This window comes from Lithobates pipiens, unplaced genomic scaffold (assembly GCF_037356315.1).
Source record: "Lithobates pipiens isolate NorthernLeopardFrog02 unplaced genomic scaffold, aLitPip1_a1.2 Scaffold_18, whole genome shotgun sequence".
In the NCBI taxonomy this organism is placed as follows: domain Eukaryota; kingdom Metazoa; phylum Chordata; class Amphibia; order Anura; family Ranidae; genus Lithobates; species Lithobates pipiens.
This window is the reverse complement of record NW_027507758.1, coordinates 380,398,551-380,423,768: the sequence shown is the minus strand read 5'-3', so window position 1 is coordinate 380,423,768 and position 25,218 is coordinate 380,398,551. Positions and strand designations below refer to the sequence as shown.

The following is a 25,218-nucleotide window of genomic DNA, read 5'->3' as shown; positions in this document are numbered from 1 at the left end:
GCTTCAGTAACCAAAGCTGCAATGTTTATCCTGATGACACATCACCGGAAGCACCCTCATGGCTAAATTAGAAATAGACTTGAAAAACGTAACATTAATACGTCATCTGGACCAGATGACGTGCACCTGAGGGTTCTTAACCACTTGTTGATCAGCGGCTGTCATTATACTGTGGCAGATTGGCACAATCCCATGAGCCATCGTAGCTGTATGTCGGCTCCTTAAAGTGGCATAGCAGGCAAGCACGTGCCGTTGGAGGCACGTGCATGTGCCCGCTAGACTGGGAGGGTGTCGATACTTGTGATGGGTGGACACGATGACCGCCAGCCATGAGCGATCACAGGCACGAGAGGCAGAACAGGGACGTGTGTGTGTGTGTGTGTGTAAACACACAAATCCCTGTTCTGTTCTGAGAGGAGATGCAGATCGTGAGTTCCTAATAGCTAGGAACCATGATCTGTCATCTCATGTAGTCAACCCTCACCCCCTACAGTTAGAACACACAGTCAGGGAACACAGTTAACCCCTTGATCGCCCTCTAGTGTTAACCCCTACCCTGCCAGTGACGTTTATACAGTAATCAGGTACTGATCGCTGTATAAGTGTCAATCATCCCAAAAATGTTGCAAAAGTATCCGATGTGTCTGCGATAATGTCGCAGTCATGATAAAAATTGCAGATCTCCGCCATTACTAGTAAAAAGAAAATAATAATAAAAATGCCATAAATCTATCCCCTATTCTTTAGACACTATAACTTTTGCACAAACCAATCAATATACACCTATTATGATTTTTATTATCAAAAATATGTAGAATACATATCAGCCTAAACTGAGAAAAAAAATATATTTTTAAAAAAAAATTGGGGATATTTATTATAGCAAAAAGTACAAAATATTGTGTTTTTTTCAAAATTGTTGCTGTTTTTTTGTTTATAACGCAAAAAATAAAAACCACAGAGATGATCAAATACCACCAAAAGAAAGCTATATTTGTGGGAAAAGAGGATATCAATTTTGTTTGTGTACAGCGTCGCACAACCTCACAATTGTTAGCTAAAGCAATGCAGTGCCATATCGCAAAAAGTGCTCTGGTCATTAAGCAGCCAAATCTTCCGGGGCTGAAGTGGTTAAGGAACTCAGTCAAGTAATTGCCAGATCATTGTTCCTAATTTTTACGAACAGTCTACTGACTGAAATGGTGCCAGCAGATTGGAGAAAAGCCAATGTAGCTCCGATATTTAAAAAAGGGCCAAGATACATCCCTGGAAATTACAGATCAGTTAGTCTAACATCAATAGTATGCAAGCTTGGATTCATGAAGAACCTTAAACTGCATAGAGAGTTCTTTACTGTAAGGCCGCGTACACACGGGCGGACTGTCTGTCCAACTTAGTCCGCTGAAACACATTTCAGCGGACAGTCCGCTCGTGTGTGGGCTTCAGCGGACTTTTTCAGCGGACAGTCTGGCGGACTAAGTCTTTCGGAATTTCCGTAATATTGTCCGTCCAACTTTGGTTTCAGCGGACAGTCCGCTCGTGAGTAGGCAAGTTGGACGGACTAAGTATGGCGCATGCTCAGAAAGGATTTACACGGCCGAAGGTTGCATTGCAGTGTATTGGATGTCGTATTTCTAGTCCTGTCGTACGTGCTGTACACGTCATCGCGCAAGCTTTCAACGGACTGTCTGTTCATCGTGTGTGGTCAAGTCCGTTCATTCAAAAGTAGGACGGACTGTCTGTCGGATTGTCTGACGGACTTAGTTGGCCAGACAGTCCGCCCGTGTGTATGCGGCTTTAGAGTGGTAAGGATGTGGAATTCTCTTCCACAGGCAGTGGTTTCAGTGGCGAGCATCGATAATTTAAAAAAACTATTAGATAGGCACCTGAGCGACCACAACATACAGGGATATATGTAAGAATGCTCCGAAACGTCCCTCCAGACGGGGTATTTTTTTCAGCATTCAGCTGAGGAAGTTTCTCAGCCCCTGACTCCTGACACAGATATATCGGGGCTCAGAATGGAAGATTGCGCAGTCCAGGTCAGAGGGACCAGGGGGAAAGGGGGTGAAGAGGGGATCCTGTGTAAGTTCACCTTACAGATTTTTCTGTAAAGGTGAACTTACAATTTAAGTGGAAAGAATATGGCTTAATTAATGAGTGCTAATAAGTAGACATGTGTACACTGAAATATTTTGTTTCGGAACTTTGTTTTCGTCCAAAAAATACATTTATTTAGTTACTCCCAAAATTCGTTTTTATTTATTTTGTTTAGTTAAAAAATGCATCTGTCCGAAAATCCAAAATAATTAAGGTCGAATCTGTCATTGAAGTCCTTATGGTGTCTGTCAAATGAAGATTAGACGGAGCAGCTAAACTGTACGACGCCACAATCATACATTTCCTGTCAAATGTTCCGTCTACAAGATATAGTAGAATTCTAATGTTGTATGACACTAGTAATAATTATATTTATTATTATTACTAGTCAACCAACATTAGAATTCTTCTATAGCCTATGGGCGAAGCATTTGATCACTCGCGGTGACTGCTTCATCAAATCTTCATGTCAAATCTTTTCTCTCTATGTCGAATAATCTTGGACTAATTGAGTTAGGTTAGGCACATTCAACCTTTTTTGCTATTGTCTCTATAATGTTGAATCCTTTTTCTCTATGTCAAATCTTTTCTCTCTATGTAGAATAATCTTGGACTAATAGAGCAGCGGTTAGGCACATTCGACCACAGGTTCAATGGACACAGATTGCTATTGTTAGCGTCATGTCGAATCTCTTATCTATATCGAACTGTTGTCACAACGAAAACGAAAATAAAGCATTTGTTTATGTCGGATCTTTCAGTTTTTGGATTCTGCAGTTCATCATCGTTTGTTAAAACGATAACAAAAATACCCGAAATTTTGACGAAAATGTATTCAGACGAAAATGGATGCACATATCTACTAATAGGCACAAAGGCACTTATCACTGGTCATGGTGATTAAGTTTCTTCAAAAAATGTAAGGACAACTATAACAAATATTTTTCCTATATTTTCACAAAAATCTCTGTTTTTGTTGGCACCATTTTTGGTGGATTTTAAAGGGGTTGTAAAAGCTCAAGTTTTTTTACCTTCATGTATTCTATGGGTGACATGTCAAATTGCATGTCAAAATGGCCCGATGTGAACGTGGGTTAAATTTGAATTTTTGAGCAGGAGTAAGTAGGACAAGTGAAGAATGAAGATTTAGCTTTGAGAGCAAAAGTTTTCCTACCACACTTTATGGAAGCTAAAATGCCATATATTTGTTCTAAACTGAATGTGCTTCAAGCACTGGATAATAAATATGAAATTGTTAAATTTTGTATGCTTTTAAGATGTTCTTAAAGTGTATTTTCGATAGGTAAATGTAATAACAATGTTCAATAAAAATAATATTTTTTTTCAACATGAAATTAAATTTAAATATTAAAGCCTAAGGCCTTACAATACAAAAAACAAGTTTTGGCTGGAGTTGAAGTTTAGCATACAATATACTCAGTTAACAGGTTGAAGTTAATTATAAGAATTAAAATGGTTCTAAAGCCTTAAGATTTGACTTAACACTCTGTGCTGCAGGATCCCCCCATCCACCTATACTTACCTGACCCCAATCCAGCAAAGTGCATGAGAGCAGCGGCTCTCATCACTGTCTTCATCCTAACTGGGCAGATTGATAGCCATTGGCTCTGCTTCTGTCAATCAAATGCTGTGACGAGGCCGAGCCTCCCGGTCTGTGTCATTGGACGCAGACAGGGTGGCTCAGGAGTGACTTTTTATGGGACACTCGCTCAAGAGAAGAAACCTGGCGTGAGGGGTGACCCCAGAAGAGAAGGCTGTTCTGTACAAAAGTATCACACAGAGCAGGTAACTTTAACATGTTTATTATTTAAATTGAAAAAAAAAACCTGCAGGTTTAATGTTACTTTAAATTTAAATCTCTCTTTCAGTATTGATACCTATAAGACCTAGATGATGGAATCCTGTAAAGTTCAATGCTCTTGAATTGAATGTTCAGTAAAAAAAATGCCTTGACATGCAATTTAAAATGAGATAGACAGCTTAGAAACGTGTAACTTTCTCAGACTTAGATACCACAATGTTCAAATTATTCGAATTATGAAAGCATAACTTCCCAATGGCTGGTATTTACACACCAATGCAAAGCTCCAGGTCTAGACTTGTTAAATGTAAAATATTTTAAATAAAAACATCTCTTTTGTCTTACTAACCTTGTAAATTCTTTGGGTAATTAGGCTGGTATTCACTTCATGCCAGTTGAGGTGATTAGCTTCCCGTTTGTCAATGTAGTATCCAGTGATGTGAGATCCTCCAGTGAATTTGGGTAACTTCCAGCCCAGCGTCATTGAATGACCATCACAGCTCAATAGGGTAATACCGTAAGGGTGAGATGGAGCAGCTGAAAAATGACACATAGATGTTGACAATGCCACCTGAGATAAACATTTCCTATATGTACAGAGTAGCTGAAACAATCAAATTGTTCAAATTGCTTAATCAGTTTCTGAACTATAAAAAATGTAATATGCTGACTACAATGTTTGCAATAATAGAACATAGTGGTGATGATGCAATAAATAGTAATACTTCAGAGTACATGCAAGTAAAATTTAAGTATACTATAAGCTGTTATAGTGTGCAATATTATCTCCTATTTATTACACCTTGTGTGACATATTACACTCTCAGCCTCACCCTGTGCAGAAATATTTTATCTAGTGGGACCACAATCTAAGTGCCAACAGATTCAAAGTGATCATCACTGGGGCAGGTTAACGCTGCAGTTAACCCTTTACTCGGTGGCATCCACCACCTGTTTTATTGGAAACATATATCATTCACACCATCTGCAATTCTGACCTTTTCCACTTCAATACCAGGCACTTTCCTCCCTTCCTGCCCAGACCAATTTTCAGCTTTCAGCGCTGTTGCATTTTGAATGACAATTGTGCGGTCATGCAACACTGTACCCAAACTACATTTTTATCATTTTTTTCCCACAAATAGAACTTTCTTTTGGTGGTATCTGGTCACCACTGGGGTTTTTATTTTTTGCACTACAAATAAAAAAACTACAATTTCGAAAAAAAAAATGTTTCTTTGTTTCTGTTACAAAACTTTGTAAATTAGTACATTTTCTCCTTCACTGCTGGGCACTGATGAGGCTGCACTGATGGGCACTGATGAGGCAGTACTGATTGGCACTGATGAGGCCGCACTGATGAGGTGGCACTGATGGGCACTGATGATGAGGCACTTATATGCAGCACTGATGGGCAATGATAGGTGGCACTGATAAGCAGCACTGACGGGCACTGTTATGCAGCACTGATTGGCACTGATAGGTGGCATTGCTGGGCACTGATAGGTGGCACTGGTGGGCACTTATGTGCACTGATAGGTGGCACTGGTGGGCACTGATGTGCGCTGATAGGTGGCACTGGTTGGTACTGATGGGCACTGACAGGTGACACTGTTAGGCAGCACTGATTAGAAGGCACTGGCAGGCATCACTGATGGGCACTAAGTGCTATCCCTATTGGGCATTGATTGGCATACCTGGTGATTCTGGGTGGGCATCCCTGGTGGTCCTGGGTGGGCATCCTGGGGGGCTGCACTGATAAGCACTCAGCGCAGACCCCCCTGTTTGGAGAGCACCTGATCGGCTCTCCTCTACTCGAGTCTGTCAGTGCGTGTGGAGAAAAAGCTCATAAACAGCTCCTCCTATTTACACTGTGATCAGCTGTGATTGGACACAGATGATCATGTAATAAAGAGCCTATATCAGAGATCAGGCTCAGAGATCAAGATCAGAGATGCGGTGTGTCAGACTGACACACCACACCGCTGATTGCCACGCTACATGCCCCTGTGGGCATGCACTGGCTTGTTATTGTGCTGACCATCATATAAAGCCCACTCAGGATAACTAAAACACTTCACCGACCGTCATTCTGCTGTAGGCTGGGTGGGAAGTGGTTAATGAATAAGTCCACCTTAGCACTAAACTCTTTACATCTACAGATATCCACTATCTAAAACTAAACCTGTAAAGAAGAAATCATTATACATTACCTTTTTGAAGTCGATCCAACCCGATCCCATGCTGAGCTGTCAGCTGTGGCTTCGCTAGGCAGGCGGGTGCAGAGGACACAGCCAATAACAGAAGCCCCATAGTAAGTCTATGAGTGACATCCCTCCCCAGTCATTTCACAGCCGTTTCGGCTGTGTCCTTGGCAGAGCTTCTGCTGCTGGAGACCTGACCGGATCGGCTTCAAAAAAAGGTACAGTGTGTATACCTTCTTTTTTGTGGGGCTAGATACTGTAGGTTAGTGTTAGATCGAGGATGTCTTTAGATGTAGAGATTTTAGTATTAGGGTGGACTTATCCTTTAAAGTGTCTGTTTTGCCTGCCAGTTTTAATGTCTATGACACTAGTTGCCATGCCCAAACAGTAATAAAACAGAGTTTTAAAATGCAGATGCTTTTACAGAGGCAAACATTTTTAAATTTCTGATTAGAGCATTCAGAGATTCAACCTAATGTTTTAAATGATTTAATATAATAAAAAAAGCAAAAGTAAAACAGTGCAAGAAAATATTTGGAGAAAAGGTATTACACAACAGTCAATAAGCAACAGTAAAATAAATGAGATTAAAACTGAACAATAGTAAAGTTTGCCTGTGCAGAGTAAGTCCAATCTGATATATCAGACTTGCTGGCTCTCATAAATTACTCTGTGCATTCCTTTATCATTTTAATGGTAAGTGACTGCTGCAGCTGTGAAATTGCAGCCATCTTCTCAGGTCCCAGGAAAGGCCATTTACAGAATCAACATAATCAATTAACCACTTGCCGACCGCCGCACGACGATATACGTCGGCAGAATGGCACGGGCAGGCATATGGGCGTATATATAAGTCCCTGCCTGCCCGCGGGTGGGGGGCCCGATCGGGCCCCCCCCCCGTGCCTGCGGCGGTCGGCATTCCTTCGAGAGCGATCCGGGATGAGGGGACGGCCATTCATTCATGGCCACCCCCTCTCGATCGCTCTCGACGAATGGAAATCCTCCGTGACATCACTTCCTCTCCTGTAATGTAAACACAGGAGAGGAAGTGATGTATTCTCTCCTCCGTGTCGGTATTTTTCGTTCCGGCACCGAGGAGAGAGGTTCGGTGAGTTGCACCAACACACCACACATACAGTAGAACATGCCAGGCACACTCACACCCCCCCTTTACCCCCCGATCACCCCCCCAATTACCCCTGCCCCCCCCCAGTCACAGTGACACCAATTGCTTTTTTTTTTTTTTTTTTTTTTGCATTGGTGTCATTTGTGACTGTAATAACTGTTAGGGCAGTTAGGGTTAGCCCCCTTTAGTTCTAAGGTACCCCCCTAACCCCCCCAATAAAGGTTTAACCCCGTGATCACCCCCCGTCGCCAGTGTCACTAAGGCTGGGTTCACATTGCAGCGGTTTGAGAACGGATGTGATTCGCACCGCACTGCAGTGCAAATCACATCCGATCTCTGTGCGATTCGAGTTCAGCCATACAGATAGTATGGCTGAATTCGTGTCGCACCCGCCGCACCCGCCGCAAACTCGCACGGGACCCTTTTTTTGGTCCGCAGCAGAATCGGATCGCATGGGTGTTCACACCATGCGATCCGAGTTTGCAGATCGCACTGCGATATGCGAACTGATCTGGGGGTGTCATTAACATTTCACTGACACTCCCAGCAGTTCGCATAGGGCAGTGTGAACTGCCGCCGGGAGGCATGCGATGCGGGAACCCGCTGCGGATTCGTGGCGTTCCCGCATCACTCCAGTGTGAACCCAGCCTAATAAGCGATCATTTTTCTGATCGCTGTATTAGTGTCACAGGTGACGCTAGCTAGGCAGGTAGGTATTTAGGTTCGCCGCAACTTTTTATAGCACCAGGGACCCCTATATACTACCGCATAAAGCCCCCTGATTGCCCCCTAGTTAACCCTTTCACCAGTGATCACCATATAACTATTACAGGTGACGCTGGTTGGTTAGTTATTTTTTTATAGTTTCAGGGCACCCGCCATTTATTACCTAATAAAGGTTTAACCCCCTGATCACCCGGCGGGTGTCATTTGTGACTGTAATAACTGTTAGGGCAGTTAGGGTTAGCCCCCTTTAGTTCTAAGGTACCCCCCTAACCCTCCCAATAAAGGTTTAACCCCGTGATCACCCCCCGTCGCCAGTGTCACTAAGGCTGGGTTCACATTGCAGCGGTTTATGAGAACGGATGTGATTCGCACCGCACTGCAGTGCAAATCACATCCGATCTCTGTGCGATTCGAGTTCAGCCATACAGATAGTATGGCTGAATTCGTGTCGCATCCGCCGCAAACTCGCACGGGACCCTTTTTTTGGTCCGCAGCAGAATCGGATCGCATGGGTGTTCACACCATGCGATCCGAGTTTGCAGATCGCACTGCGATATGCGAACTGATCTGGGGGTGTCATTAACATTTCACTGACACTCCCAGCAGTTCGCATAGGGCAGTGTGAACTGCCGCCGGGAGGCATGTGATGCGGGAACCCGCCGCGCATTCGTGGCGTTCCCACATCGCTCCAGTGTGAACCCAGCCTAATAAGCGATCGTTTTTCTGATCGCTGTATTAGTGTCACAGGTGACGCTAGTTAGGCAGGTAGGTATTTAGGTTCGCCGCAGCTTTTTATAGCGCCAGGGACCCCCATATACTACCGCATAAAGCCCCCTGATTGCCCCCTAGTTAACCCTTTCACCAGTGATCACCATATAACTGTTACAGGTGACGCTGGTTGGTTAGTTATTTTTTTTATAGTTTCAGGGCACCCGCCATTTATTACCTAGTCTCACTAGTGTACCCCTAAATTTAGGGGTGTCTACTTTCCAAAATGGGGTCATTTGGGGGGGGTTTGTGCCATCTTGGCATTTTATGGCCTTCAAAACTGTAACGCCCTTAGAAAGCCTGAAGGCGGTGCTTGGTTTTCGGGGCCCCGTACGCGGCTAGGCTCCCAAAAAGTCCCACATATGTGGTATCCCCGTACTCAGGAGAAGCAGCAGAATTTATTTTGGGGTGTCATTTCAAATATGCCCATGGCATGCGTGAGCAATATATCATTTAGTGACAACTTTGTGAAAAAAAAAAAAAAAGTTTGCAATTTTCCCGCAACTTGTGGCAAAATATAAAATATTCCATGGACTCAACATGCCTCTCAGCAAATAGCTTGGGGTGTCTACTTTCTAAAATGGGGTCATTTGTGGGGGTTTTGTGCCATCTTGGCATTTTATGGCCTTCAAAACTGTAATAGGTAGTGAGGAGTGAAGTCAAATATTTACGCCCTTAGAAAACCTGAAGGCGGTTCTTGGTTTTCGGGGCCCCGTACGTGGCTAGGCTCCCAAAAATTCCCACATATGTGGTATCCCTGTACTCAGGAGAAGCAGCAGAATTTATTTTGGGGTGTCATTTCACATATGCCCATAGCATGTGTGAGCAATATATCATTTAGTGACAACTTTGTGAAAAAAAAATTAAAAAAAATTAAAGTTTGTAATTTTCCCGCAACTTGTGGCAAAATATAAAATATTCCATGGACTCAAAATGCCTCTCAGCAAATAGCTTGGGGTGTCTACTTTCTAAAATGGGGTCATTTGTGGGGGTTTTGTGCCATCTTGGCATTTTATGGCCTTCAAAACTGTAATAGGTAGTGAGGAGTGAAGTCAAATATTTACGCCCTTAGAAAACCTGAAGGCGGTTCTTGGCTTTCGGGGCCCCGTACGCGGCTAGGCTCCCAAAAAATCCCACACGTGTGGTATCCCCGTACTCAGGAGAAGCAGCAGAATTTATTTTGGGGTGTCATTTCACATATGCCCATAGCATGTGTGAGCAATATATCATTTAGTGACAACTTTGTGTAAAAAAAAAAAAAAAAAAAAAAAATTTTTGTCATTATTCAATCGCTTGAGGCAAAAAAATAAAATATTCGATGGGCTCAACATGCCACTTATCAATTTCCTTAGGGGGTCTACTTTCCAAAATGGGGTCATTTGGGGGGGTTTTGTACTGCCCTGCCATTTTAGCACCTCAAGAACTGAGATAGGCAGTCGTAAACTAAAAGCTGCGTAAATTCCAGAAAACGTACCTTAGTTTGTAGATGTGACAACTTTTGCGCAAACCAATAAATATACAGTTATTGACTTTTTTTTTACCAAAGACATGTGGCTGAATACATTTTGGCCTAAATGTATGACTAAAATTGAATTTATTGGATTTTTCTAATAACAAAAAGTAGAAAATATCATTTTTTTTCAAAAATCCATTTATATCGCAAAAAATAAAAATCGCAGAGGCAATCAAATACCATCAAAAGAAAGCTCTATTTGTGGGAAGAAAAGGACGCAAATTTTGTTTGGGTACAACATTGCATGACCGCGCAATTACCAGTTAAAGCAGCGCAGTGCCAAATTGTAAAAAGACCTCTGGTCATTTACCAGCAAAATGGTCCGGTCTGAAAGTGGTTAAAGGGTCGGAGGGGTGTGCTAAAGGGGGTGGAAAGTATTTTATGATTCTCAGCAGACACATCTACATGACAATTTTCCTAATAATGTCTATATTTCCAGATAACAAGGTTTCACATGAAAATGAAATTACAATTTGTTAGCGGGTCTAGATATTATATGGATTTTGTAATAGAGGCACGTTTGGTTTCTAACTGATTGTTATTTTCTTATATATTAGTGTGACCAATTGTTATGATGGTAACATTATCACAGCATAAATTGTGGAATATGGATAAAGCTTCAGTCTTAGGTTATTTACAGCCACACTGCATTAGGAGGCTTTGCAGATTCTGCTAAGTACTGTTTATGACAGGGACATGCAGTCAGGAGGCAGGTGAGGCAGGACATTAAACGAAAATTTCATTAATGAATTAGTTTAAAAAAATTGAGCATTGAAGGTCATAGCTCGGTGACCTCAGGTCACAGAAAAATCCAAAGTAGCCTAAGTTCTACCCCACCACTGGTAAAAATTTGGGAATCCTTCGACCTATGGTTCCGGAGATACGGGACTCTTTGCACAGCCTGTCAGAAGCTACATACAGAGCGGCCAGTTTAAATACACACTGGCACACTCTGTTTGCAGCAGACTGAGAGGTTGAGCTCACATTGCCTCTCCTTACCTCTTGTCAGAGGCACTGAGCTCAATGAACAGCTTGGAGTCTTGGACCAATAGTAAATTACCATTAGCCCAAGCTGTCCACTAAAAATGCTGCAGTGGAGGGGCATGTGTCTAAAATGTGCAGTGGAGGGGCATGTGTCTAAAAGACAAATGCTCCCTTCCAGCCCTGCCCTCTTTACTACAAGTAAAAAATATGCGTTTATGAGAATCTGCTGCTTTTAAAAGGTACTGTTATAATCAAGCTAAATCATATATTATTATTCTATATGTTATAAGATATTAATTTAGTTATAACTTCAAACTTCAGTAATTTGTCTGTTAAGCCACCTGCTTGAGTACAGTTTTTAAAAATATAGCAAACTACCTTAAAAACAATATATAATAATTATTTGTATATTACTTACTTGCCACCCAGGCCAATTCTGACACGTCTCTCCTACATGTATTAATCATAATTTTACACGGTATTTGTGCAGACATTTTTCAAACGTGTTTTTTTTTGGGGGGAAAAAAAACTGTTTCATGAATATAAAAAAAAACACTAAAGATTACACGTGATTTTGTTGTATAATGTGAAAGATAATGTTTCGCCAAGTAAATTAATACCTAACATGTCACAGTTTAAAATTGAGCATACTCCTGGAATGGTGCCAAACTTCAGTACTTAAAAATCTCCATAGGTGATGCAGATGTTTAGAGTTACAGAGGAGGTTTAGTGCTAGAATCATTGCTCTCGCTCTAACGATTGCGGCGTATGTAACCTGTGTGTATCTGGCTCTGATACTGACATTCCTGGTTTATGATGCTGTAAAGGTGTTGTGACCAACCTACATTTAAACAAAATGATCTACTTTGTGTCAATGTGTCTTAGGATTGCTTTATTTATTTAATGTGTACATCTCTGCTGCACATATTGGGGAAATTAGGTTAGCACTGTGTGCAATATAACTTCCCCATCCTTGTAACACAGTTTAGCGTCATCAAACCTCATTAACATGTCTAATTTACATTAGGATGAATGGGTTGGTTTGAGAGGGCAGGAAGTAATGGCAAATTGATGCAAAACTGAGTGTTTCAATGTCATTTAGGCATGGGAGAAGCCATGATATAGCCTAACCTGAAATCTATATGTAACACTAACCCCCGAAAGAGCTGCTGGTTTGATTGGGCTTACCGTTACCTTCTTCACCTCGATTTGCATCTAGGGGTTTCCCGTGGTAGATGGCCCAGAAACTTTAGAGACTGACCACAGATCCGCTTAAAGGGATTTTTATTTGCAAAAACTTAGTTAATGAACAGTCTCTTAGTATAGGATCAGAGGGTTAGGAAGAAAGTGCAGGTACTCTTAGCCCTTGTACATACGGTCGTACAGTCCGACGGAAAATGTCCGATCGGACCGTGTTGTTGGATAATCCGACTGTGTGTGGGCTCCATCGGACTGTTTCCGTCAGAATATCCGAAGAACAAAGTTTTGGAGCTGGGCTATAAAACTTTCCGACAACATGATCCGATCGGGCTTTGTCCGATTGTGTGTAGAGAATTCCGATCGGACAAAGTGCCACTCATGCTCAGATCAAATTCCTAGACCAAAGCTATTGGCTACTAGCCTGAACGTAGTCCCGTCGTAACAAAATAACATCATCACGTTACGTACGATCGGATTTTCCGACAACTTTGTACGACTGTGTGTATGCAACACAAGTTTTGGACAAAATCCGTAAGACAAAATCCGACGGATTTTGTTGTCAGAATGTCCGACAGTGTGTACAAGGGCTTAGTGTCAAAGTCAATAATAAAGGACTTGCTTACTTCAACTAAATCCAGAGAATAGCCATTCACAGCTGGATGTTCACTCAAGTTGGATAGTCCCTCTCTCACAAGGCCTAGCAGCCAACAATGTGCTTAAATTGGGAATAAGTCTCTGCCACAGACTTTGTTGTAGAACACGTAGAAATAAGTCTCTGCCACAGATGTTGTTGTAGAACATGTAGGAAACTAAGACTTGTAGAACACTCATGTGGTACCAGTATCTTTCAGCCGGTTCGGCGATACTCACGAGATTGGATTAACTTAGGCCCCTCAGCCTCACCAGGCTCTTGCTAGGAAGCCAACCCGTACTTGGCCTTCTTCTGAAGAGTCCTCCCCTGGATAGCTACAAAGTTGCTGGGCCTCTCCACAACTGGAGACGGCACCGGACCACCTCCGAATCCTTTCTTTAGTTTCCTTGCCTTGGGCTAGCCAGCCCAGAGACATAAAGTTGGGTGGATCGGCACCCCAGGCCATAGCCTTCCTGGGGGCTGGTCAGAAAGACCAGGCCCATGGAGTCAGAACATCCTTCTGGACCAGAACCCCAAACCACGTGACATCTGCATCTTAAGTATCCTCTCCCAAAAAGCACAGCAAGAGTGACACTCCCACTGGGCTGGCTCCGAGATAAAGTTACCCTGCAAGCACCCAACCAGACTGTGTTTCCATGCCTGCCAGAAGAGACAGTGCCCCCTATGGCCAGGCTGAACACCCTATAGTCCAGTCAGACTGATGTTGAGGTCCAAATTTGGAATAATTATACCCAAACAAAACTGCAGTTCAGGTGTAACATTAAATTTAAAAAAACATAGCGTGTGCTCTTCAGGAGCCAGCACTACATATACAACTTTTTCTCAGGCTCTAGCAGGTTAATGGGAGGGATGAGAGTGAAGGAAAGCAAAATCTCAATAGCAGAAAAGGGGGATTCTTAAGGAAACCTGTTCATTTATTTTTTTCTCTTTATTGTTTTTTTTCTTTAAATCAACAAAAGAAAAAAACACAAAAAAGAAAAAACACACATACAATACACAGTACAAAACACACTACACGTTGGTCAAAGTATATATCCATCATTCCATCATTGATATCCTCATCCGATCACAATACCATTTTCCTATCATAAGTAAATTAGTGACATGCTAAAAAAATAAAAATAAATGCTAGATAAATCTAGAACATCACATGAACCCTTTCAGTCACCACAATATCAGCCTTATCATGTATATTATTAGCAAATCATATCAGAAATAATCAATTTAATCTACATAGCAATATATGTATCGATGTCATATCTAAAAAGTTATATTAAAGATTAGAAGTCAATATTGTTGAGGGATACCGTGTAGGGCTCCTCCAACCACTTAGCCCAAATTTTTTTTTTGTATTTATGAGGACAACCCTGTTCACATAGGTGTATCTATGTAATGGTAAACTATTATTAACCAGTTGCTTTACTGACGTTGACATTAACAAATTTCTGCTCTGCCTCTGTTGGAAGAATATCCTTAACCAAACCCAACAAACACACTGACATAGTAACTGGCATATGAGCATGTAAAATAGAATTTAACAAAGCCACCATCTCCATCCAAAAGCCTACAATGTGTGGACAAATCCAGAAAATGTGTGTGAAATCTCCCAGAGCCACACCACACCGCCAATGGTCGGAGAACACATAGGATTCAAACCTGTTCATTTTACCTGAATGCAAGTTTGATTAATGATCCTATAAGCTGTCTGGGAACTTGAACATGCACAGCCCTCTCCTAATTTAACATCAATGTACCTGGTATACTGGGCTATCGTTATTGAGGAGGGAAGGGCTCCTTTTTTCATGGGGAAAAAAATTATAAAAATATTTGTCTAGTGCCAATCTGGTAAAAACACTGTGTCAGCTTGGGTAAGTGTAATGTCGCTGATCAGTGTTCATTTTAAGCCAAGCCTAGTCCAAATGTGCAGTGAACAGTAAACTTGGATACAGGATAATTACCACTTATATTATTACTCACTATCATGCCTGTTTTTCCTTTATGCCTTTTTTGAGAAAAACCTTTCCATAGAAAAATATTGGGGCTAAATTCCCAGACTTCTCATTCTGTTTGTGCTAATTGTCTGGCTGTCATGATGGCTATCTAGCCTTAATACTTTCTGTGATTGACCTGAAAAAGTATATAGATCATGAAAGTGAGAGGAAACTAAGAACTTCTTTGTACATACTTGATTCAATTCAGTTACTCAGAATAATTAAACAGGAACGTCAATATTGTAGACAGGAAACTAAAATTTGCAGAAACAGATGTCTGCAATGACAGCCTTATTGGTTCTCTCAGAAACAGTTTCTTTTAAAAAATCAAGAATTAATCTGCATGTGAAGTTTGACATAATTACAATCACTAGTGTCACTCAGTGCCCCAGCATTTGATGAATTAATCCTTTAGTCTCCAGTCAGGATAATGCTATTTTTGTGATCAGTTGACATCTTATAAACAGATCAATCACTGAAATACTGTAGTTACAACAGGTTGTGTATTCCATTTTTAACAGAAAATGCAAAAATGTTTACTTATTTCTCTGTTTAGTTTGTCCCCTTACCTTTTTTGTCGACTTGCACATATTAGATACCAGAAAAGCATTGTTTCAAAATTGCAGTTAAGGCTACTTTCACACTGGGGCGGGTGAGCGTCAGCGGTAAAGCGGCGCTATTTTTAGTGCCGCTTTACCGTCGTTTTAGCGGTGCTATTCAGCTGCTAAGGGTTAAAACCGCCCGCAAAGCACCACTGCAGCGGCACATTGCCGGCGGTTTGGCGGCACTGCCACATTGTTTTCAATGGGAAGGGACTCTTTAGGAGCGGTGTATACATCGCTCCTGCAGTGCTGCAAAGATGTGGCTTGCAGGACTTTTTTAACGTCCTGCAAGTGCGCCACTCCAGTGGGAAAGCCCTCAGGCTTTCCCACTCGAGAGACAGGAGAGTCTATTTACAGGCACTATGCAGGCGCTATTTTTAGTGATGTAAAGCACCTCAGTGTGAAATTAGCCTTAGAGTAACATACATGGCCAACTTCACAAAGTTATCACATATCTAAATGCATTTGGAAATAGTTAAAGGGGTTGTAAACCCTTGTGTTTTTTCACCTTAATGCATCCTATGCATTAAGGTGAAAAAACTTCTGTCACTGACCAGCCTCCCAGCCCCCCCCCCCATTTTATTCACCTGAGCCCCGTAATTCCCATGCCGGAAGGGTGCAAATCCTCTCTTGTCGGGGTCTCGGCTCTTGATTAGATAGATTGATAGCAGTGCAGCCATTGGCTCCCACTGCTCTCAATCAAATCCAATGATGCGGGCACTGGGTGGTGGGGCCGAGTCTGGCATTCTGTGTCAATGGATGCAAATGCTGAACACAGGAGCACGCCTCCACGGTAACCCCTCGGGAGAGCACTTCTCCTGGGGGGTTTCTCAATGCGGAGAGGATTTGCGAGAACTATTCAAAAGGAACTGCACAGTGGAGCTAAGTATTATATGTTTGCTAAAAAACAAACAAAAAAAAAAACAAGGGTTTAAGTCTGCTGCCAGATTTTTTTTTTTGAGGGGGAGAGTGCTTTTCTCTCTTATGTGAGGGACAGCCCCTCTTAGGGATCTACTGAAAGAAGTAATAATGTTTATTTGTCTTATGGTTAAAATACTGAGGGCATAGTTAGTTGAATCTGAAGATAGCCATGCAAGGATTTTTTTTTAGGTGGTAAACATAAATGTGATATCTAGGGGATGATATACTGCAGCTGATTGACTGCAGTCATTACTAGACATGCGCAAACTGAAATATTTTGTTTCGGAATTTCGTTTTCGTACGAAAAATAATATTTTTTTAGTTACTCCTGATTTTCGTTTTTATTTATTTTATTTCTTTAAAAAATGCATTCGTCTGAAAATCCGAAATAATTAAGGTTGAATCTGTCATTGAAGGCTTATGGTGTCTGCCGAATGTTCTAAGAAGATTCGACGGAGCAGCTAAACGGTATGACGCAGCAATCGTACATTTCCGGTTAAATGTTCCGCCTACAAGCTATAGTAGAATTCTAATGTTGTATGACACTAGTAATAATTATATTTATTAATTATTATTACTAGCCAACCAACATTAGAATTCTTCTATAGCCTATGGGCAGAGCATTTGACCATAAATGTCCACTCGCAGCGACTGCTTCGTCGAATCTTCATGTCAAATCTTTTCGCTCTATGTCGAATAATCTTGGACTAATAGAGTTAGGTTAGGCACATTCGACCTTTTTTGCTATTGTCTCTATAATGTTGAATCTTTTCTCTCTATGTCGAATCTTTTCTTTCTATGTAGAATAATCTTGAATAGAGCAAAGGTTAGGCACATTCGACCACAGGTTCAATGGACACAGATTGCTATTGTCAGCGTCATGTCAAATCTCCTATCTATATCGAACTGTTGCAATGAAAACGAAAATAAAGCATTTGTTTATGTCGGATCTTTCGGTTTTCGGATTCTGCAAGTTCGATAACGAAAATACCCAAAATTCGGACTAAAATGCATTCAGACTAAAACGAATGCACATGTTTAGCATTACCCATCCAACAGTTTTGTCTCCCAGCTCTTTCAGGCAATGTTTAGTGAGCTGGGTGATGCGGGCCAGGCCATGCACATATCTAATTTCAGCTGTACCAGCAAAAAACAGCCAAAGTTTGATATGTGTATAGTCAGCTTAAGTTATAAAAAAAACATTTCTAACAGTCAGAGGTTGTATACTTTTTGAAATATCCCTGCATAAGGCAGTACTGATGTTTTCCTATCTGTAATATACTACCCACATTTAACACCAGAATCAAGACAACTACTATGGCCAGTCCCAAAAATGCTGCAAAATGGCATTATTCTCTCTACTGGTCATCGTGAACATAAAAATTACTAAAAACTCTGTGCATGATCAACTTTACTTGCAATGTCACTAAACCCACATCATAAAAAACTATCAATAAATGCTGTGTTACATGCTGTTCTTTCTCACTCAGTAACTGAGATTTGTTTTCTGTATTCTGCAAAAAAAATGGTTGATCCTGCTGCTCCCTATCTCCACATTCTCTCCTTGTCCCCAATTCAGCTAGGGATTTTGCAGCTGTGGTGGCAACTCTGCACATGCTCAGTTTTCAATGAGTTTCTATACTGAGCATTTCCAGCCTATCACTTCTGAGCAGCCCATGTTACTATAGAGTCACACATGTGGGTGTATACACAGTGGTAAATGACAGTACACTCCCTCCCTCCTTCATGCCCACTAATCACCTAACACAATAGGGGCTGGATATTACATGGATATTACATTACAATGGAGGCTTCACCTCCCTCTTATTCTAAGACAGGCTGGAGTGCTGTGACACAACGTGTGACTTTTGGAAATATGTCCACACCATGTTATTGCCAAAAAGTAACAAAGATTTGATTTCAAAAATATATACTTGTATGACAAATTAAAGCAGTTTATTGACATTCATTATTTACTCTGTATTCCAAAGGCTGTTTTTTTTAGCATGTGACCAGCAGCAGAGGTCTACACTCCTGAGGACTCCTGCTTATGTTTCCCTGCAGACAGGCTGGGAAAGAGCTGGGTCATAGGACAGAGGTATATCAATTTGGAAAAATTTACTTTTTTAAATTAAAATAATTACAGTGCCATCATCCATATACAGAAATAGAAGGGACAATGTAAATTAAACAGTGTGTGATTAGTATCACTCTTAGGTTGATTACATTTGGTGACAGGGTGCTTTGTGAAATAAAAGTGATTACAAATTGAAAATGAAAAAGTGAACAGTGTGACATGTGCAACATGTGACATCCTTTCTAGTATAACCTACCATGTGGAACACCTCCTCCTAAAACAATGAAATTGAAAGAAAATGCAAAATATATCAGAACATGCAAGAATAACAGAATATGTCACTTTACTACATACAGAACTTACAGTGGGGTTGATTTACTAAAACTGGAGAGAGAAAAATTGGATGCAGCTTTGCATGGTAACCAATCAGCTTCTAACTTCAGCTTGTTCAAATAAGCTTTGACCATAGGCGTGCACTGGGGTGTGCCGGGGGGGGGGGGCCTGGGCACCCCCTAAGCACCCCATGCGCATTGCCATATAATCCACTGTGCAGGAGTGTGCAGGGGCACACTGCCCTGTCACAGACTGCACACCCAGAGTACTCCATCCTAGCTCATCAGCAGCGATGCGGGCTGCATCATCTACCTGTCTTTGCCCCCATGGATGCTTTGATTTAGATATTGAGATGCACAGTGCCCGCCACAGTGTGCTATATGGATGAGAGAGAGGAGGCCAAACCTGTTCAATCTTCCACCCCATTCATGCTGTGTCTGCCCCACCACACCCCTCCATGGAGGTGGCAGATTTAACTATAAAGCACACAGTAGCTGTGGATCCTGGCTGTCTGAGCCTAGGGGAGAACAGCATGAGGTCATAATTTGTGAGTGCAGGTATAATCTCTCTCTCTCACCCCCTTCTCTTCCTCGTCCCCTCTCTCTCTCTCATCCCCTTTCTATATATACATTATATATATATATATATATATATATATATATATATATATATATATATATATAGGAATCCCCGGTTCAGTTCGCAGCAGAACATGCTAACAGGCAAAAAATGTATGTGAACAAGCAAACACCATTAAAGTCTATGGGACGCGAGCATGAAAAATCAAAAGTGCTCTATTTAAAGGCTTATATGGAAGTTATTGCCATAAAAAGTGTTTGAGAACCCGGGTCCTTCCCCCAGGGGACATGTATCAATGCAATTTTTTGGGAGCAGTGATTATAATAATGCTTAAAGTGAAACAATAAAAATTAAATATTCCTTTATGTATCATACCTGGGGTGTCCTTAGTATGCCTGTAAAGTAGCACATCTTTCCTATGTTTATAGCAGTACCACAGCAAAATTACATTTCTAAAAGGAAAAAATGTTATTTAAAACTGCTGGCAGCTGTAATGTATTGTCGGATCCTGGCAATATAGATAAAAATACCAACAATGCAAAATCTATACCAGGGCAGGAATGGGCCCTGCTGTGAAATATTACATCAAAAAGTGATAATTAAATGACCCTGTTAAACAGGGGCAGAAAAATTGGTTTTGGTGGCGCCAGAACACTGTAACCCCTCACAGTTTCTCTTGTTGGGCGCAGGAATGGGCCCTGCTTAACTATTATTTTATAAATAGTAATTACATGCCCCTGTTAAACAGGGGCACAAAAATCGGGTGTTTGGTTTTTGTCACTCCAGAACACTAGTAACAATGTACTCGCTTAAAGGAACCTATTTAGAAAATAAAAAAATAAAGCTTTACAACCCCTTTAACTATTATTTCAAAATTGTAATTGTATGCCCCTGTTAAGCAGGGACAGAAAAATTGGGCCTTTGATTTTGGTGGCACCAGAACAGTGTAACCCCTCACAGTTACTCTTGTTGGGTGCAGGAACAGGACCCTGCTGTGAAATATTAGATCAAAAATTGTAATTGCATGCCCCTGTTAAACAGGGGCAGAAAAATTGGGCCTTTGGTTTTGGTGGCGCCAGAACACTGTAACCCCTCACTTACTCTTGTTGGATGCAGGAATGGGCCCTGCTGTGAAATATTAGATCAAAAATGTTAATGACATGCCCCTGTTAAACAGGGGCAGAAAAATTGGGCCTTTGTTTTTGGTGGCACCAGAACACTGTAACCCATCACAGATACACCTGTTGGGTGTAGGAACGGGCCCTGCTGTGAAATATTAGACACAAATTGTAATTACAGCTAACTAGCATCATCAAGATTGAGGAGGAATAGGATAGTCAGCATAGGCAGTCTTCAAGGGATCCCAGATCCATAGCAAATTCAATCAGTTACATCAGCATCAGGTGTTTGATAGCCGTTGATCCAAGACTGATTAATTTTTATAAATGTGAGCCTATCAACGTCTGTGGACAGGTACACGCTTTAATCCATTACGAACCCTCCAGCAGAAATGAATGTGCATTCAGAAAGCATGCTGGATGCAGAACAGGCCAGGAGCTCAATTGCATATTGAGCAAGTTCTGGCCAGTGGTCCATCCTCAAGACCCAGTAACCCAGTGGATGCTCTATTGGAAAGGTCTTGAAGTCTGCTCTTGCCTCTAGATATTCCTGCACCATATAATGCAGATGCTGGTGATGGTTTCTTGAACCGATCAGACCTTGGCACTGAGGACTGAAAAAAGGCAACGGTCAGCCGGCCACCTTCCCCCCACTCTTCCTCTGGCTGAGTTCAGCCAGAGGAAGAGTGGTGGAGAAGGTGGCCGGCTGACCGTTGCCTTTTTTCAGTCCTCAGTGCCAAGGTCTGATCGGTTCAGCAACATGTTGTCCTGCACCAGGAAATGGTAACCTCCCAGGGTCTGGAAATGTGTTACACAAACCATTTTCCAAGGACTCCTGAAGATGTTTCATCCTCTGCTCCCTCTGCAAAGGCAGGATGAGTGCTGCAACTTTGCCCTTGTAATGTGGATCAAGAAGGGTTGCCAGCCAGTAATGATCCCTCTCCTTGGGTCCTTTTGCAGGCTTTGCAGAATCAGGAAGGCCATGCAGTGTAAGTTTGAAAGGCATTTGATTCTGAGTCGTCTGGGTCACTAAGGATCACATTATGCGTAACTACCTCCTCCCAGCCACGTACAAATCCTTGGGTTTCTGGGGACTGAAAACCATCCCTTGAAGACTTCTGTTGAGTGTTATCCTCTACATCCATGCTGACACAATCCTCTCCCTCCTCCTCTTCTTCTTGTGTGTTGGATAAAGGGGGCCTTGAGAGGAAAGGCAATCCTCCTCTTCCTCCCGCTGTTCTGCCTCAAGTGCCCTGTCCTTGATTTCATGAAGCGTGTGCTCCAGCAGGAAGACTAGAGGGACAGTGACACTGATGCATGCATTGTCATCGCTCAACATCCTTGTGGCCTCCTCAAATGGTGACAGGACAGGGCATGCATCCTTGATCAGTAGTCACTGGCATGGCAAAAAGAAGCCAAGCTCCCCTGAACCTGTCCTGGTGCCATACTCGCATAGGTACTCATTAATGGCCCTCTGCTGTGTGTACAGCCACTGTAGCATTGCCAACATTGAGTTCCACCTGGTGGGCATGTCACAAATGAGGCGGTTGGTGGGCAGGTTGCGCTCCCTTTGAATGTCAGCCAGTCGAGCACTGACATTGTATGACCACAGTCTTTTCTGGCCTGCCTCAGGAGATCTTGTAAGCCTGGGTCCCTGCTCAAGTACCACTGCCCCACCAAATTCAGGACGTGTGCCAAACATGGAACGTGGGTCAAGTGTCCCTGTCGGAGGGCGGAGAGAATGTTGGTGCCATTGTGACATACAACCATTCCTGGCTAAAGCTGTGCTGGCATCAACCAACTCTCAGCCTGCCCCTGAAGAGCTGACAGATCCTTTGCCCCAGCGTGGCTCCTGTCCCCTAGGCAGGCCAACTAAAGTACTGCAGGGCATCTTTTAGCCTGACTGCTTGCATAGCCCCTTGAACGCCTACAGGGCATCGCTGGTTCAGAGGACAAATCTGCAGAAGAGGCCATAGAGGAAGAAGAAGAGCTGGGGGTGGAGAAGAGAGCTGTGGCATCATTAGCATTTTGTAGGCGTGGTGGCGGAACAAGCTACAACAACACTGAACCCTGTCCTGCATCCTACCCAGCTGCCAGCAGAGCTACCCAGTGTGGCGTGAAGGAAAGGTAACATCCTTGCCCATGCCTTCTGGACAATGAGTCAGCGGTAATATGAACCTTACTGCTGACCACCCTGTCCAATGAGGTCAAAACATTGTCTTCCACATGCCGGTATAGAGCCGGAATGGCATTTCATGAATGAAATGGTGTTTTGAAAACTGCCACTAAAGTACAGCAGATTCCACAAATTCACGAAAGGGGGCAGAGTCTACCAGCTGAAAAGGCAGCAGTTGCATTGCTAGCAATTTGGCCAAGCTAGCATTCAGACGCTGAGCATGTGGATGGCTGGGACCAAATTTCTTTTTTGTGGCAACTGGGGTAGGGAAATTTGCCTGCTAAAATCAATTGGTGGCGTACTGCTAGCAGATTGGCTGCAGATACTTGGGACACCTTTTGCTATACCTTCATTCTCAGTGCAGGTTTTTGAGAGGACTGGAGGTATAGTAGGGTTGGGGATCCCAGATGAGGAGCAAGGAGAAGTCTGCCTTTTTCTTTGATGTGGATCTTTCAAGTATTGTTTCCAATGGACTGCATGGCAGGTCATCATATGTCTGGTCAAGCATGTGGTGCCCAAGTGGATGCTGTTCTGGCCATGCTTTATTCACTTCAGACATATGTTGCAAACAGTCACTAGACTGACTGTATATATAACTGTATATATAACTAACTGAATAACCTGCCTGCTTAATCTAACTCAAGCTATCTCTCTGTCCACGCCAACAACATTACACATGGCCACCGTATAAGCAGCTTATATAGTGTGGGGCATGGACTTAGTGCCCCCAAGCCATGATTGGCCAAAGGCACCCTGCCTTTGGCCAATTATGGCTCTCTCAGAGAGCAGAGCATGCTGTGATTGGCCCAAGCATGCAGGTCAGGTGCATGCTTTGACCAACCATCATACAGTGATGCACTGTGATCTCGCAGTGCATTATGGGGCATTCCGCAGAGCTCGAATTTCCCACGAATGCCCAATAATGTTCTCTGTTCTGCAAACGGGCGAATACCCGATGTTCCCGATGTCCGAGATGAAATTATGTTCAACCCGAACATCGAGCTCATGTATGTATGTATATATATATATATATATATATATATATATATATATATATATATATATATACACATACACTCAGTGGCAGAACTACCGCCATAGCAACACATGCGGGCGCTATGGGGCCCGCAGTCAAGTGGGGCCCGGTGAGGACAGGTGCCGCGGCTCTGTGGGAGATAACGGATGGCTCTGTGGGTGAGAGCGGGCGGTCCGCGGGTGGTCCGCAGCTCCGCGGGTGGTCCACGGATCCGCGGGTGGTCTGCGGGTGGCTCCGCGGGTGAGAGCGCCGGTCAGCCGCTCTGCGGGTGAAGAGACGGATGAAAGCGGGCGGTCCGCTGGTGAGAGAGTGGGAGGTCCATGGGCATGAGCGGGCTGTCCAATCAGGGAGCTGACGGGTGGGGGAGCATAGAGATGACATCATCTCTCACTGCCCGGCGCCCGCCCTGCATCCCTGCAGTGCAGTTCTCCCCTCACTGTGCAGGTAGCCAGGAAGCAGAGAGATGACATTATCTCTCTGCTGCCTGACTGATAATCTGCTGCCTGACTCTGTGACACAGCAGGAAAGTGACAGAGCAAGTGACAATCCATAATGTGTGGCAGGCGACGTGGCAAGTGACAACCCGGGACGTGGCAAGTGGACAATCCGCAACATGTGGCGGGTGATGTGACAAGTGACAATCCTTAATGTGTGGCAAGTGACAATCCAGGACGTGGCAAGTGGCAATCCATAATGTGTGGCAAGTGACGTGGCAAGTGACAATCCAGGACGTGGCAAGTGACAATCCATAATGTGTGGCAGGTGACTTGGCAAGTGACAATCTGGGATGTGGCAAGTGGACAATCTGCAACATGTGGCAGGTGACATTCCGCAATGTGTGACAAGTGACAATCTGCATCTGGTGGCAAGCGATGATGGCAAGTGACACGCTCAGGGATCCCACTGATTTTGCATTATGGTGAGTTGAACTATTTTGTTTTATATAACAGAACAGAAATTGGTTAGTAGGTCTGCAATGTGTTCCCTTCAGGGACTGCATACAGTATACTGCATACTTTGTTGTTCAAAATTAATATAAGCTGTTGCCTGGGTACTGTGCCACTTGGGTGTGGTAGTCTGTTGTCCAATGGCATTAGTTCATTTTTTTTGTGTGTGTGTGGGGGGGGGGGTGCACACCCTAATGAAATAGGCTGCGCACACCTATGGCTTTGACAAAAAAAGCATGTAGTTGATTGGTTATGCAGAGCTGCGCCGGATTTTGCAGTTTTAGTAAACCAACACCAGAGTGTCTATCAAATGTTCTTGGTTAGTGCTTTCTTTTGGATCACT

At 42.9% G+C, this 25,218-nt stretch overlaps 1 protein-coding gene across 2 annotated transcripts in view; it reads right to left on the bottom strand.

Annotated features, from left to right (window-relative positions):
* Positions 1–25,218, bottom strand: part of MYOM2 (myomesin 2) — a 235,516-nt gene that overhangs the window by 85,790 nt on the left and 124,508 nt on the right. For both annotated transcript variants that reach the window (XM_077487771.1, XM_077487772.1), the window contains one exon: positions 4,272–4,459. In XM_077487771.1, the coding sequence (XP_077343897.1) occupies positions 4,272–4,459 (188 nt within the window). The remainder of the gene's footprint in view (positions 1–4,271; positions 4,460–25,218) is intronic.